This window comes from Lepidochelys kempii, chromosome 27, assembly GCF_965140285.1.
Source record: "Lepidochelys kempii isolate rLepKem1 chromosome 27, rLepKem1.hap1, whole genome shotgun sequence".
NCBI classification, from domain to species: domain Eukaryota; kingdom Metazoa; phylum Chordata; order Testudines; family Cheloniidae; genus Lepidochelys; species Lepidochelys kempii.
Genome location: NC_136406.1, coordinates 10632135 through 10647259, shown reverse-complemented (window position 1 = coordinate 10647259; position 15125 = coordinate 10632135). Strand labels below are relative to the sequence as shown.

Here is a 15125-nt window from a genome sequence, read left to right as displayed (position 1 = left end):
CTGGGTTCCTTTGGCAAGCACCATCCTGCCCCTATTCCAGACGGGCCCCCCCAACAATCTGCACATCGACGTGACACGATGACGGAGCGGGGGGGGGGGGTGTGTGATGCCAAGCCGGGCGGCTAGCCAGAGACGGAGATTTTGATTATAAAAAGATGGATCTTTCTCGCTTTATAAAAGAAAACAAAAATAATAATACAAGAGCACGACAACCACCGATGACACAGATGATCTCTCCTCGCAGCCAAACCCTGCTCCCATCCCCGGCCCCATCCCAGTCGACAAATGCCCCGTTCCAGTACAACAATTGGTCACTTCATTGTAAAAAAAAAAAAAAAATTCAAATCTGGGATCCGCCTGCCACCGCCTTTGCCCAAATGCTGGTTGAATACGACGGATCAACCACGTTTCCTTCGGGTGATGCAAGGATCAGCAACCAGTGGTATGCTCCGTATCAGCCCCCTAACTCCCCCACCCAGTGCCAGCCCTTCCCGCCCCCAAAACTGGGCAATGTCTTTTTAAACTCCCCCCACCCCACCCTGCCCCAAACACACACACACAAAAAATTCTCCCCCTGTCCCCAGAGGGAAATGCCGCGTGGTAAGTTCATTCCAGGAGCTCTTAAGTGCAGTGGGATTTTGCTCTCCAGGAGCTCTGGGTGCAGCTTCAGACTGTACAAGACCGTCCCCTCCTCCAGCTGGAGAGGCAAAGGGGGAGATCGTCCCGACGGCTGAGTCCTGAGCCACTCGACTCGCATGCCGCCGGAACAACACTCTGCGCCTCTTGCCACATTTTTGTCGCTGTTTTGTTGCTGTTCTAAAAAGGATTTTTGTGGGGGTTTTGTATAAGGTCTGGAGGGGGTAGCTGGAAGTTGAAGGGGAAGGCGGGGGCAGCTGCAGGGGCTCTGAGGTGTAAAAATCCCCCTCCCTCTCCAAAAAACAAAAATAAAATAAAGGCTTGAACGCAAACTCTATGGGGAAAAACAACACAGAATATCCCCTTCTTCCCCCCCACAAAACAAAGCCTTTTATCAGCTGCCCCCCCCCACTCCATTAGTGTGAAATTCTTTAAGAGGGAGGGGGAAAAAAAATTAGCCACAGTGATTTTCCCATCCCCCTCCCTGCAACCATCAACCCAGATCTCCAGCCGGGATATTACTGGTCGGGGTGGGGGGGATGGGGGGGATGGGGGGAGGGATTACTGAAAGTCCGGCAAGAAGGTGGCGCTGTGGGCATTTCAGTTGGAGTCCGAGTCGGAGGAATCGCCTGAGGAAGAGGAGGAGCTGCTGCTGCCCTCGGAGTCATTGTCATCTTCCTCTTCGTCGTCGTCCTCTTCGTCGTCGTCCTCATTCTGGGGCCAAAGGCAAGGAAAGGGTTAAGAGCCTGGGGTGGGGGGCTGGGGAATTGCAGGGTCTGCCTGTGCTGGGGACGCAGGTGCTGGGATGGTTCCGTCTGGTACCTTTGCTCATGAAGTCCCACCCAAAAGAAGGCAACCCTAACAGTACAGCAGCCTTGGTCCATCGAGCCAGGGCTTGCATGCCAGCAGCCTTGCTCCGCTCAGCCTGCGGGAACTGGTGGCAAAGCAGGAGGAGGGATGGCCGTTTGCGGCACTGGTCTGCTGTCCTGCCGTGGGTCACCCATTAGAAGCTGCTTTGAAGCCGCTGACTGAAGCCAGATCCACACAGACACCTGGCCCACGAAGTCGAAAGGATAAATAAGATTTCATGGCAAGCAGGCTGCCTGTTATTTGGAAGTGGGGACTGGAAAACCCAAGCTGCAAGAGTCAGTTTAGGTCTCTGAGCTGTCAAAGGGTGGGAGGGAGCGTGGTTAAGAATCGTGGACAGGGAGCACGGGCCCCTGGGGTCCAAACCCAGCCCTGGCACCATTGACCAGATTCTGACTTCACGGCCGCTGGTGTAAATCTAGAGTAACTCCATTGACTTACTCCGTGTTTACACCGGTGGGACGGAAATCAGAATCAGACCAGCTCTCTTCAGCAGAAGACACAGTTAAGACATTGTAAATGGTATCTGGGGAGAGAACACCGCAGCCGTGCCCAGGGGCAAGTGTGGGTCGGGGTGGTGGAAGCAACAGCCATAGCCCTGGCCCTAGGCTTGCCCCAAACTCTGTGTCCTTGGGGTGTAGCCCCCGGCGCTGCAGATGCCAGCTGTGTTACACAATCAGGTCAAACCCCGAGGCCAGATCCCCAGCCGCTGTGAACTGGCGCACCTCTTCTGACCCCAGGGCAGCTACGTCAAGGCACTGGCCGGGGAGTGAGCCCGCAGCGTTTAGGTCCCACGTTTATGGGTGACACCGTCTCTTGAAGACTCGTGGATTACTGGGCCCAGGGCTCTGGGATCCTTGGACCGACTGAGATTACTGCCCCCAGGGCTGGCTGGGTTAACAGAATCAGAAGGGCAAACTGGGGTGGCAGCGAGGGGTGGGGGGTCAGCGAGAGGCATGGCACAGACACAGCATCCCACCGCGCGCCTCACCTCATCCCCATCCTCGCTCTCCTCCTCGCTGCTCGACTCCGATGAGTCCCCGCCTTCCTCGGACGAGTCCCCGTTGTCGTCGTCGTCATCATCGTCATCCTCTTCCTCCTCGTCATCATCGTCGTCATCCTCCTCCTCGGACTCCTGGGGGTCAGACGGGGCATGGTGGGTGGATCTGGCTGGGCCTTGTGCCCCCCCCCCCAGAATCCCCACGATGGCCAAGTCCCAGGCCAAGGAAAAGCAGGGCCTTCAGCTAATGGGTTAGGGCCCTCAGTGCAATAGACCCAGGGATTACCCAGTGCCTCATGGGATCTGTAGTTCAGATGCCACGTGTTACCATTCTCCACTCTGGGCCAGGCTCAGCTCCCCAGCTGGACTACATCTCCCATGATGGATGGCCCCCCTGTGCCGAGAGTACAATGGTGCATCATGGGAGATGTAGTCCTACCAGCGAGTAGGCGGCACCTGGACACCATTTCCCAGACAGCACCATGGTGGCATTTCTAAAAATGTTTTGGTTTTTTGCTCTTGTTCTCCAAGCAACCCTTGCACTGACCCCTCCTCACGGCCTGTTCCACCAGAGAGCTGCCCCTCCAGGTGGCAGGAACACACCAGGGAGTTGCGGGGCCTAGGGCGGAGTCATGCTACTGGCCCAATATGGGGCGGACGGAGGACGAGGGCACTTACCGACTTGATCTGCATGACGGGCTTCATTTTCGGGTTCGGCCCCCGGACCTTCCCCATGCTCTTGCGCTTCTGCAGAGGAGGGGGGGAAGAGGAAGAGTCAACGGGGCAACTCTGGAGGCTCCTCAGTCCCTTCCAGGAGGTCAGAGGTTAAAGAGCCCATGACCATCACCACCATCCAAAGAAAGGCCTTGAGTGGGGGACAGATGCTCAAAGCCACCTGGTTATTTCTATTCCCAGCTCTGCCACTGTCCTCCTGGTTGACCTTGACAAGTTGCTTCCCCTTCTGTGAACTCCATTTCCTCTCCCTCCCTTGGTTCCCCCGTGTCTATTTAGCCTGGAAGATCTGTGGGCCGGGAGTCTCTCTTACAAGGCATATAGACAGCACCTAGCACAACGAGGCTCCAAGCTGGGTTCAGGCCTCATGGCACTACTGGAACATAACCAATTAGGACTTTGTTCCTTCAAACGAAGGCTTTTTAAACCGTCATCGAGGACGGCTCACACACCCCCTCTCCCCCGTCGCAAGGGATACTCACATTTGAGGTGTGCTCTTTGTAGGCAGCTCGCTCCTGCGGCGACAGGCTCTGCCGAGAAACGAGACTAAAGTAACCACCCAGAGGAAGGCGAGGGGGACAGAGCTACACGACTGCAGGGGCGTTCCCAGCTCCAGGAAGGGGAGTTGTGCCGGAGAGGGGGTGTGGGTGGAAAGCGAAGCCCGCTGTGCCGTCGGGAGTGCAACAACACCGCCCCTCTGTCCAGAGGGGCAATTTCCTTAGCCTCCTGTGCTTGGAAAGCACGACAGGGAGTTGGGGGAACAGAGTCACAGCTGGATCTGGAGCCGTGGCCACTCTGAAACCTCTCTCGGGCTCCCATGCTGGGAGAGGGGAAACGACCTTGACCCCAGGGACAGCATCTGTCATAGCCACAGACACACGCCCTGTGGCATGAAAGTTGCGGGGGGGGAACGGGGGTGGTCTGGGTGCTCCATGTACAGAGAGACACTAAATCAGGGACACTTGAACCCTCATTTCCCAGCAGCGAGGGGTGAAGAAAGCCCCAAGGCACTTGGGAACGGAGAGGGGGAAGGGTCAGTGGGGGACAACAGGGATGGGGTACCCCGAAAGCAGGAGGACTGGACAACCCAGGGAAGGGGGGTGGAGACGGGAAACCGCGTGTAGAGTCAGAGCAGTTCCGCCGCCCCCAGCCGCTCACCTTGAGCCAGATTTCCAGGTGCATCTTGTACTGCTTCTGCTGCTCTTCGGCCATCTTCTTGTAATAGTCCTTCTGGCCCTGGGAGATGCGCTGCCAGCGGCTGCCGATCTCCACCATCCGCTCCTTCAGCGGCAGGTGGTTGAGCTCGCCGTTCGACAGCAGCTCCTGGGAGAACTTCTGGTAACCGTTCCTGGGGAGCGGGAGAGCAGGGTCAGAGAGCGGCCAGCCCCCCACCCGGCGGGGGCCGGTCCCCAGTACAGCCAGGAGCAGCCAGGCAGGAAAGCCAGAGTCAGGAACAGGACCACGCCCAGAGTTAGGAATGGAACCCAGAAGTCCTGCCCCTGATCCTTTTATTCTGATCACTGTACCCCACACTCGTCTCCCAGAGCCAGAAACAGAACCCAGGGATCCTGACCCCCTGTCCCTCTCCTCCGACCACCAGACCCCACTCCCCACCCAAGCCAGAAACAGAACCCAGGGATCCTGACCCCGTCCCTCTCCTCCGACCACCAGACCCCACTCCCCATCCAAGCCAGAAACAGAACCCAGGGATCCTGACCACTGGACCCCACATTCCCCTCTCAGACCCAGGAACAGAACCCAAGAGTCCTGATCCCCCAATCGCTCCTCTCTGATCACTGGACCCCAAAATCCTCTCCTAGAGCCAGGAACAGAACCCAAAGATCCTGAACCCTTGTCCCTCTTCTCCGACCACCAGGAATGGAACCCAGGAGTCCTTCTGCTCTAATCACCAGAATCTACCCACTCCCAAAGGTGGGAATAGGACCCAGGTGTCCCAACTCCTCTTCCTCTGCCCTAGCCATGAGCCCACACTCTCCCCCGAGATCCAGGAATAGAGCTCAGGACTCCCTGCCCTACCCTGCTCTAACTATTAGACAATACTTCCCAATCAGTTACCAGGCACTTGACTTTGCCCCACAGTGAGCTATGAGCCCCTGGCAGGGTCGAGCTCAGTCCCCTTCTGGCTGCCCAAGCCCCAGCTTTGCCCCCCTGGGCTGGTCTCTCATGCAGTGGCTGGACGACTGGCCTGTTGTCTGGAAGATGCCCCCCCCCCAGAGGGACCAATACTCACATGGGGGGTTTCTTCGGCTCTCCCTGGAATTTCATCTTCTTTGAGGAGTTTGCAGAGCACGGGGGGGCCCGCATCTCACTCAGCTCTCTCTGGAGGGGGGACAGAGACGGACGAGGTGAGGCCAATCACCGGCTCAGCATACGCCTCTCCCCCACCCCCAACCTCAGAGGTGAAAACTTTCAGGCAACAAAGTGGTGGGTGGATCCAGCCACTGGGGCGATCCCCTGCCCGAGATACAGGGACGCAGGCTATCAGAGGTGGCGTGACAGCCCCAGAGGAACCCCACAGCCCTGCCCGCAGAACAGAGTCTCTGACCCCAGAGAGCGCGGGGACCCACCTCGAATCGCTTCTGATCCTCTGCCGCCTTCTTTATCCACATCAGCTTCTCCTTCTTCTCCATGTTGTTCCAAGTGGCCTCCATGGCCTTCAGCGCCTTACCCCGGTCGTTCTGCGGCACAGGGAGACCCGGCAACGCTCAGGTTACGCGTTGCGGCGAACGCACCCGACTCCGGGCTTCTACCCTCGACTGTGCCACCGAGCGTGGGCAAGTCATGTCCTCCCCCGCCGACCTGGTGATATTTACCCCTCCCTCCCCCGGCGAGGGCAGGTGACTCAGGCAACGGATATGCCCCGAGACAGAGCCAGCAATCAGGGACTGTCCCCGTTCCGTCTCCAGCAGGGAGTGTGGAGGGTGGGTGGTCCTTGCCTCCTCTCTCTAACCCCCCCCCAGCTCCTCACCTTGAAGCGAGCCAGGTAGTCTCCGATGACGCTCTGCTGCCAGATCTCCTCGGCCGTCTTGGGCGACTCGGGCAGCTTGGCACGCTCCTCCTTGTCCGAGCCGTGTTTCTTCTCCGACTGCGCCTTCATGGCTGCCTCCCGGGCCTTGTACTTGGCCTGAGCAGACACACAGAAGGGTGGAGTTTAAGGCCCAGGTCTCTCCAATGCAGTCCCCCGGCCCGGCTCCACTCGGCAAATGCCTGCCGTCCTAGCTATGAAATAACCTGGGTACGTGTGAGCTGGGCCCCCCTCATGTACTCCCATCCTCACCCCACCGAGATGAGAGGGGGAGCAGTGTCTGGGCTATTAGATCTGTGTGGGGCTCCCCGTGGGGGGGGTTGCACTCCAGCTCCATCAGTTCCCAGCGCTGTTTGGGCAGCAGAGAGACGGCACCTGCAGCAGCCTACTTGGAACTGGCAGTGGAGGGTGTTTTAAGCATGGGGGCCGGGGAGAAAGGGCGTCACACAGATCAATAGGTCACTGCCCCTTTTCTCCTCGCCCCATCGCTGTGCCAGGTGCCAGAACTCATGCCCCCAAGGCACATGTCCACACACCCTCCCCAGACAGTCTGCATAGAGCAGTGGTCCCTGAACTTTTTACCACCCCCCGGAGCTGGGGCCGAGAGCGGAGCCACGGCCCCAGGAACGGGGGACAGACATGGGTAAGGGGGCCAAGGATGGGGCCGCAGCTGGGGATGGGCATGGGGCTGGCAGCTGGGGCCCCGGGTGTGGCCTGGAAGCTGGGGTCAGCAGCAGAGGTGGGTGTTATCCCTCCCCCCAGCTTTGCCTCCCCCTCCCGCCAGAATGTTCCTCAACGCCCACCTAGGGGGCGCACCGCACAGTTTGGGGACCTCTGGCATAGAGAAAATCAAGCCCACCCTCAATAACTCCCCGACCCACACACAAAAACCTTCCAGCCAAAGCATAACTTCCGACACACTCACCCTCAACCATGAGCTAAACCCCCTGGGGCCGGATGGACCACGACTCTCCCCCTCCCCCCGCCAGGCTTTTAAATCCAGGCTCAAGACCTCTCCGGGTTTAATCCCGGCAAGTTCTAATCTCTTTGAGCTGCTCGTTTAGTTCTGGGGTCTCATTCCATACAGCGGGTCCTGGGCTGCATGGACTCAAAGGCGCTCCCAAGAGATGCGAGGACCCCGCTGCCGAGGAGGGGGGCAGCCGCCAGGACCCATTCGTTTGTGCCACGCTCCAGCACCAGCCACCGGAGCTTTGATTGTCCCGATGGAGAAAATCACGACAGCATACGGCCAGGCAGGGAGTGACCAGGGACTGAACTGCTGGCGCCCCCTAGAGGGGATGGACACTACCGGCATCCTCTGGGGCTCTCCAGAGAGGCAAATCAGCTGGAGGAGCCGTTTTGTAAAACGAGGGGTCTAACGAGCGTGTCATTGATTTAACAACCTTTTTCTTCTCTGAAAGGTCATTCCACATCCGCGCCAGCAGCCGGGTCAGTTCGCTCTCGGAAAGCTCGGGTCGCTCTTCCTGCAGCTGCTTTCGCTTCTCCTCCGAGAAGATAAACATAGCAGAAATGGGCCGTTTGGGTTTCTCAGAACCTGCCTGTTGAAGAGCACAAAGGGTCTTGGTGTGGGGTTGAGTTAAAAAATATATAAATATATAATATGGAAAAAAAAAAAAAAAAAAAAGGGCACAAAAAATCCCACAGCAGCTTCCAATAGTAAAAAAAAAACCCGGAATTTCTTTATGTTCTTTATTTTATGGGTTTAATTTTTCCCTACTGGCTCAGCAGCTACCATCCAGAAGTCTTGAAGCTGGTTTAGAAGTAACTGGCTCTGTCCCTCTACTCTCACGACACACACACGCACCCCCTGCGCCGAAGCCAGCCCCTCACCTTGCCAGTGTCTGGCGATGACTTTTTGGAAGCTGGGCTGGTGGCGCCTTTCTTGTTCGCTCCCAGCATCTTCTCTTCCCCCAGCACCCTCTGCTGTTCCTCCTCGGGCAGGCTCTGCATTGCAAGCAAAGGCGGGTGGGTCAGAGAGCGCCACAGAGGGGTGAGTGAGTTTTAAAAGGAGGAACAATCCAACGAAAAGGGACTGGAGTAACAACAACGCTGCTACTTTCATCTCACTAACGCCTTTGAAGATCTCAAACCACATGGGCCTCGGATTCTCCTGCTCCAGAATCTGCCTGCTAGAGAATCTCCATTAGCTGTATTGGGCCTATGACACAGTGAGGAATTTCCAGTCATATCCACTAGAGGGCAGTGGTGCACATAGGCACTAACCAATTCCTCACAGTAAAATGTATATGCCCATTTTAGAGCTGGGGAAACAGAGGTACAGAGAGGAAGTGACTTGTCCAAGGACACCCGGCGAATCTGTGGCACAGACACGAACAGATCCCAGGAGTCCTGACTCCCGGGCCTGTGATTTAGCCACTAGACAATGCTTCCCTTTTATGACTCCAGGGATAGAGGGGAAAAGGACCACCCCCACCTGAAATGTTTGGTGCTATAGGTACTACTTTCCAAATGCATTGGCACCAGGTTTTAAACTAGCGCGTGTGCCCAGAGATTGGTTAAAACACCAGAAGACAAAATGGACCCATCCTGAGACAGCTAAGCACAGTGCTTCGGGGTGCTGGGCTCTCCCACAGCATGGACAGATACCAGCTCCAACCGGAGCCAGTCCCTGTCCCACCTACTCAGACGAAGAGGGACCTTCTCTCCTCCCTCCTCCTTCCCTGGAGAGAAGAAACTTTATTCTGGGGGAAGCGGGTGGGGAAACAGACTTGTCGGGTTTTCCACCCTTGGTTTTTGCAAACAAAATCATCGCGCCCACCCAGACACAACATGGGGGCTAGCAGCTCCCAGATGTTTTGGAAAAAGTAGCTCCTGGGTCAAAACAAGGCCCTGCCCTGCCCGTCCCCCCGCCACCAGGTGAATGAAGGCCAAGTCCCCACATGCTGTGAAGATGGTGGAAGTATGGCGGGGGGTGAGGAAGGGGGAGGGGATCACACACACACCCCGCCGATGGAGCTTTCTCCGGAGCTGATCAGAGACCGGGGAATGAACGGCCATCTCTAGCAGCCTGGGTAAATTCACCGGAACAAAACCCTACCAAAACAAACCCCCTGCTGCCCACACCATCCTCCCCCCGGGGAGAAGACGGGAGAGAGAATGAACCATTAATCAAGCTGCTTAATGCATGACTAGAAGGGGCTGGGATAAGACCCAATATAAAAAGGAACAGACTTCTGGTTTACATCCGCCCCAGCGAACGGAGACAGCCGGAGCTAGACCTGGGAAATGCAGGGATACCACCATGCCTGCCTCTTTAGCCCGCGCGGCAGAGAAAGACAGGACCTGGCGCACACAAAGCGCTCCCCCCACCCCACCCCACCGGTGCAACACAATCAGTTGCCCACGCAAAACAAAACCGACGAGCCATATAATGAAATGCCAAGGGAAGGCTGGCTGGGCCCTCCTCCCCTCACAGAATGAGCTGGGCCACCGGGCGCACCCACCTCCAGGAAGCGAAGGAGTTCGATTTCGTAATCTTTCTTTCTCTGGTGGAAAAAGGAGCAGGAGAGAGAGAGACGGTTACTAAGAGACGTCACCTCCATCCCCACGCGCCAATCGAACACCCAGCAAAATCACAGGGGATCTGTGCCCTAGTGTCGGAGACAGCGCAGCTCGACTGCTGGCGAGAGAGACGATTCCCTGGGCCCGAGTCTCTGGCCCCGAGCTTGCCCACAGTCCGCGCTCGGGGTTTCTAATCCCATCTCCCCGCTGGAGGATCTCTAAGCACGTCACAGCCTCTAATCACCCCTTGCTTAATCGGAGGCTCAGAGAAGGCACGCGACTCGCCCGGCGTCGTGGGAAGAACCCAGGCCTCCGGCTTCTCTCCTGGTGCTTGTTTCTCCAGCCACACTGCATTCAAGAGGGCAGCGCCCACAGCGGGCGGGGCTCAAACCCAGATCGATGATTTAACGCGGCCACTCGAACTGCCAATACAGCCGTAGAAACCAGCCGTTTCTACCTGTTCTCCCCCCCTCCTCCAAACTCAGCTCCACCGAGGTGCGGGCCCCCGGCCTGTTCACCTGATCACACTTTTTGTGGTACGCGTCCTTCTCCTTCTGGGAAAGCAGCTTCCACTGCTGGCTGCACAGCACCATCCGCTCCGTGCTGGGGACGTCCTTCATGTTGGCCATCAGCTCCGCACAGTACAGAGAGTAGCTGTTCCTGCGAAGCGACAGTTGCCGTGGGGCGCTAGGAGCCGCCACTCCTTCCCCGCCCCCCCCCTTTTCAGATGAGGGTCCTGCCCACACACGGCCATTGACAATTCCCCAGTGGTGTTCCCTCTGGGGAACAACTTGGGGGGACTCCAGCCTGCTTCCTCAGGGTCACCTCCTGTCCCAGCCTCCCCGGCAACATTGCTGTGTGCTGGTCAACAGCTGCCGTGCTCAACTCCAGAGCAGGCCGTAGTTCAGTGATGCAGCAAAAGAGAAGGGAAGCAATTTCTGGGTATAATCTGGCCTCCAAAAACTGGAGCTTGCCAACCTATTTGGGACTGCTTGGATGCTGCGAAGTGTCACTGAAGGCCAAATTACGGGCCCATGCCCAGGAGTCGCATGATTGCCCAGAACCCGAGGCTACGTCTACACCACAGGCCCTACACCCAGCTGTGCCATTATAGCGCAGACGCGTCCTACTTGATTTTCCGCCCACCGCACTTAATCCACCTCCCCGACCAGCGGCAGCGGAAGAATTCTTTTGTACACCTAGCTGCATCTACGCCGGGGGTCAGGTCGACCTAACTAGGGCGCCCAGGGGTGAGATTTTTTCCACACCCCCGAGGGACAGTGAGGGCTATCTAAATGTTAAGTACAGAGCAAGGCTGAGCTCTCGTTTAAAAAAATAAAATAGAAAGTAAAACAGCCTGAATCTGCAGAGAGCCCGGAACGATAGCTCAGAGGAGCTCAATGGGGTGTTAACTCCACGACTCACCGCCCTGGAGCACCCTGCCAGTGCCCAACCAGCAGAGGACTCTGCAGGTAGCCTGATCGTCCCCCTCAAGCAGATATGCCCAGCTGCTGGAGTGAGGAAGGGCCCAGTGGGGCCAAGCCATGGAGGGTGGGGCCATGAGTACGAAGCTAGGAGGGTTGTGCCTACGGCCCAGATTGTCTTTTGCCGGTTCTGCTTTCCCTGGACCCACAAGGGGGAAGGAATAGAAAGCCTCAGATCTCCCCCTTCCCCAAGAAAAAGCAGCGTCAGCCCCACCCTTGAATTGCAAGGGACTTACGGAGGCGGCTTGGTGGGTCGCCCGTCGAACTTGTCCTTGAGCTGGCGTTCTGCCTTGGTGAGGGTGGAGCGCGTGACGCCCTCCTCGAGGTTCATCTCTGGGTGCTTCTGGATGTAATCCCGCATGATCTCCTGCGGACGGCAAAGCAGCCGGCGGGTTAAGGGGGCCGAGCCGACGCCCGCCAGCACGGGGAGGGGAGGAGGAGAGAAGCCAGTCACCTCCCTATGCCTCGCCCACCTATCCTCCCTTTCGAGAGGCGATGGATCCCAAGCTCTACAGTGGAAGGCTCTGAGCTACCTGGGCTGTGGGCTAGCCCCACAATGAGTGGAAGGAGGGGGGCCTGCATCCTTCAACAACAACCCCTCAGGCTGATTACAGAGAGGGGCTGGCCAGCTCCCGGAACGCCCCTCGGCTGGTGGCCGGGAGGTAGCGCCCGTCGGGCCGGAGAGAAGATGGAGGGGAACTGGTGACTGTTCCCTACCTCGTACTCCTTTCGCTGTTCCAGGGCCTTATGAATCCATTTCAGCCTCTTTTTGTCGGAGAGTTGAGACCACTGCTTGCCCAGCGCGTCCTTCACCTCCTTCGTGGTGGCCTGAAAACCCAAAGCCAGAGGTGAGGGCACAGGGGGGGAAATGCGGGCCCCGCCTGCCCTCTCTCCCGCCTGGGATGGCAGGGCAGCGAGCCGAGCTCGCGGGGACGTGGGAGGGGAGTCGCCTTTGCGCTGGGGATCTCACTGCTCTGGGTTGTGCAACGGGGCTTGGCACCTCTCTGGGAAACACAGCGATCCTGGGCTTGCTCACTGCACCATCCTGCCCCTATGCGCTGCGTCCCTTCCCTAGCCGGAGTGAAATCAGTGCTCTGCCCCTCTCTCTCAGGCACCGGGTCTGCTCCCAGACACACGGCACCCCTTCCTTACCTCTGTCCGGACAGCACAGGACTTCTGCTTGGTGCCTCTTCCTTCAGGCCCCCTCCCATCCCTGGCTTCTCTCCCCCTCCTCCCATGGTGTAAAGACACACACACACACACACAGAGACACCACATCTCTACGAGGAACTCACATCTGGGCGCACTTTCAGGTAGATTTTCTTCTCGTGATTGTACCACAGCTGCTGGGGGGTCTTGGGTTTCTCAGGGACGTCCGACTTCTTAGCGTTCTGAATAAGATCTGGGTGGTCTTCCCTGCACGCAGCGGGGACAAGAGGGGGGGGGGGGAGCGTCAGAGGCAGCGAAAGGAAGAGACAGACTCTGATCAACCGGGTCCCACCCTGGAACATCTCGGCCCCGAACCTAAGAGGGCCACACCGAGGCCTAGAACCTCAAAAAGGTATTTAGGCTCCTAACGTCCATTGATTTTAATGAAAGTCAGCAGACCAAATGCCTTTGAGGATCATGGCCCTAGTGGCTTAGGAAAAGGCTCAAGAAGAGAGTCAGGGGATCACAGGAATTGGAGCTAGAAGAGATCGAGTCCATGCTGAAGTGGGGGGCCAAAGCAGGATCCCTTTAATGTATTTAAGGACCTCATCAACTGGGCCCCCATCATTCTCTTGATGGGAGATAGACCCACAGGTGGTTCCCCAATGTCTGCACTCTAGGGCTGCTTTGTCAGAGAAAGAGCCTTCTACTGACCCGCCTGCCCCAGCCCGGGTCCCCAGGACTCCCAGCTTGAGCGCCAAGGAAACCATTCCGATTCAGCCTTCCTTTCCTTTTGTTAACCCCCTGTTTTGTGCTGTTCCTCCTCGTTGTCCCCCCCCCACAAAGGGCTCCTCCCTCTGTGGGTGTTACCCGGAAATGCTCATCATCCCCGATTAGTTGGACGAACACAGCTAGAGATCGCCTCGGGGCCGGTCGGTGTCTTACCTGAATCTTGCCAGGTTCCGCTCAAACTCCTGCTTCTCCCGCTGGAAGTCCTGGATGTATTTCATCTGGGAGGGACAAAGGAGACGGGGCGTTAACAGGGGCGGGGAGCCAGCGGAGTCCTCTGTACAGCTGCCCAGCAGAGGAAGGGGAGTCCCGTGTGCTGGGAGGCTGGTGCCCAGTCATCTCGGCCAGCCCTGCAAATGAAGTGTTTGACCCCTGCAAAGTGCTGAGCACCATGGCTTCTACAGGGGTCCATAGGAGTTCAGGGCTCGCAGGACCTGCAGGATCGGATCCAGAAACGGCAGCTAGGGGCTGAGATTTTCCAAGCTGCCTAAGGGGGGTTAGATGCACAAATCCCATTCATCCTATGGGGCACCGAACGCCCTGGGAAGCAACAGAAAGATCCCAACCTGGCCATTGTCTACAGCAAAGCAGACCGCGGCCTGGTTTCAGGCCACAAGGCCCTGGCACCAGGTAGTCGGAGGGGACGTTTATAGCTGTCCCACGTCACGTCGATACGCAGGTTAGCGCCGAGGCGTCTGCGGGGACAGGTTAGGGCTTGAACATAAAGCGAATGGCGCATGCAGCTGCCACCCCAATGGAACGTCTGACCCAGCCGGGTGGGTGACCGCTGGGTCATGGCACGGGATGGATTGAGCCAGGGCTGACCTCTTGGGTGGAGCCAACATTTCACGTGAAGATCTTAAACTGTCACAGCAACGGGTCAGTTCCTAACCTCTTCCGACTGCAGGGCAAACCTTCCCCGGGGGACCTAGAGCAGGGCAGTGTCACTGAGTCCCCAGAGGGGCAGCCTGGACCCAGAGCTCTGGCCGAGGAGTGCCGGACGCACATTTATCCCTGAAGCCTAATGAGGATCAATTAACGTTGTAACCGTTTTACTGCCGACCATTTCAGTGGAAAAATTAGGGGGTGGAGCTTGGATACCACCCATCTCCTCACCATACACCCTCCCCCCAGCACTGCACAGATCCCAAATTCTAGGAAATACCGAGTGCTTGGGGGGAAAGGAAGGGAATCTTAAGAGCACAAAAGGTTGAAACACATAATACCACCTAGCTCTTTTTATAGTACTGTTCGTTCAACGATATCAAAGTGCTTTACAAAGGAGGTCAGTGTCATTATCCCCATTGTACAGACGGGGGAAACCGAGGCACAGAGCAGTGACGTGACTTGCCCAACGTGATCCAGCAGGCCAGCAGCTGAGCCAGGAATAGAACCCACGGCTCCCGTGTCTCAACCCAGTATTCGATCCAGCAGGTCACACTACCTCCCTGAACATGCCCTGTCCTAAGGACTTGTGGCCCACCTGAACCCTAATCCTGCATGGGCAGACTCCAGAGCCTGTCCAGGCCCCCTCCCTGCCCCAAAACTGACTACAGGGGGATCTGGCTGCATGGAGCACAGGATCAGCTCCTAAGTCGAGTGCATGCGTGCAAGAGAGAGAAGCTCCCAAATCCCACATTCTGTAGCTTCACGTACCTTTTTCTTTTCGGGGAGCTCCTTGTATTTCTTGGACAGGATTTTGGTCAGATCCAGGTTGCTCATTTCAGGGTGCAGCTTGGCATATTTGGCTCGCTTCTCCATGAAGAAGCGGAAGTAGGGTGTCAGGGGCTTCTTGGGGAAATCGGGGTGTTTCTGAGGGAGAGAGGACAATTAAAAAAATACATCCCTATGCACACCATGTGCCTGTAAGGGGACGGAT

At 57.3% G+C, this 15125-nt stretch overlaps 1 protein-coding gene across 8 annotated transcripts in view; it reads right to left on the bottom strand.

Moving 5' to 3' along the window:
* Nucleotides 1-542: 542 nt before the first annotated feature.
* UBTF (upstream binding transcription factor) overlaps nt 543-15125 on the bottom strand; it is a 29634-nt gene continuing 15051 nt past the window's right edge. For 6 of the 8 annotated variants that reach the window (XM_073326404.2, XM_078850775.1, XM_073326405.2 and 3 more), the window contains 17 exons: nt 14903-15058; nt 13403-13467; nt 12604-12724; nt 12026-12136; nt 11545-11675; nt 10343-10484; nt 9767-9808; nt 8133-8246; nt 7685-7840; nt 6225-6380; nt 5824-5934; nt 5487-5575; nt 4394-4583; nt 3718-3765; nt 3182-3250; nt 2495-2638; nt 543-1350 (listed from right to left, as the gene is read on the bottom strand). In XM_073326404.2, coding sequence (XP_073182505.1) covers nt 1237-1350; nt 2495-2638; nt 3182-3250; nt 3718-3765; nt 4394-4583; nt 5487-5575; nt 5824-5934; nt 6225-6380; nt 7685-7840; nt 8133-8246; nt 9767-9808; nt 10343-10484; nt 11545-11675; nt 12026-12136; nt 12604-12724; nt 13403-13467; nt 14903-15058 — 1959 coding nt within the window. In that variant the 3' untranslated portion in view covers nt 543-1236. The remainder of the gene's footprint in view (nt 1351-2494; nt 2639-3181; nt 3251-3717; nt 3766-4393; nt 4584-5486; nt 5576-5823; nt 5935-6224; nt 6381-7684; nt 7841-8132; nt 8247-9766; nt 9809-10342; nt 10485-11544; nt 11676-12025; nt 12137-12603; nt 12725-13402; nt 13468-14902; nt 15059-15125) is intronic. The other 2 variants (XM_078850776.1, XM_078850777.1) reach the window with 2 other exon arrangements.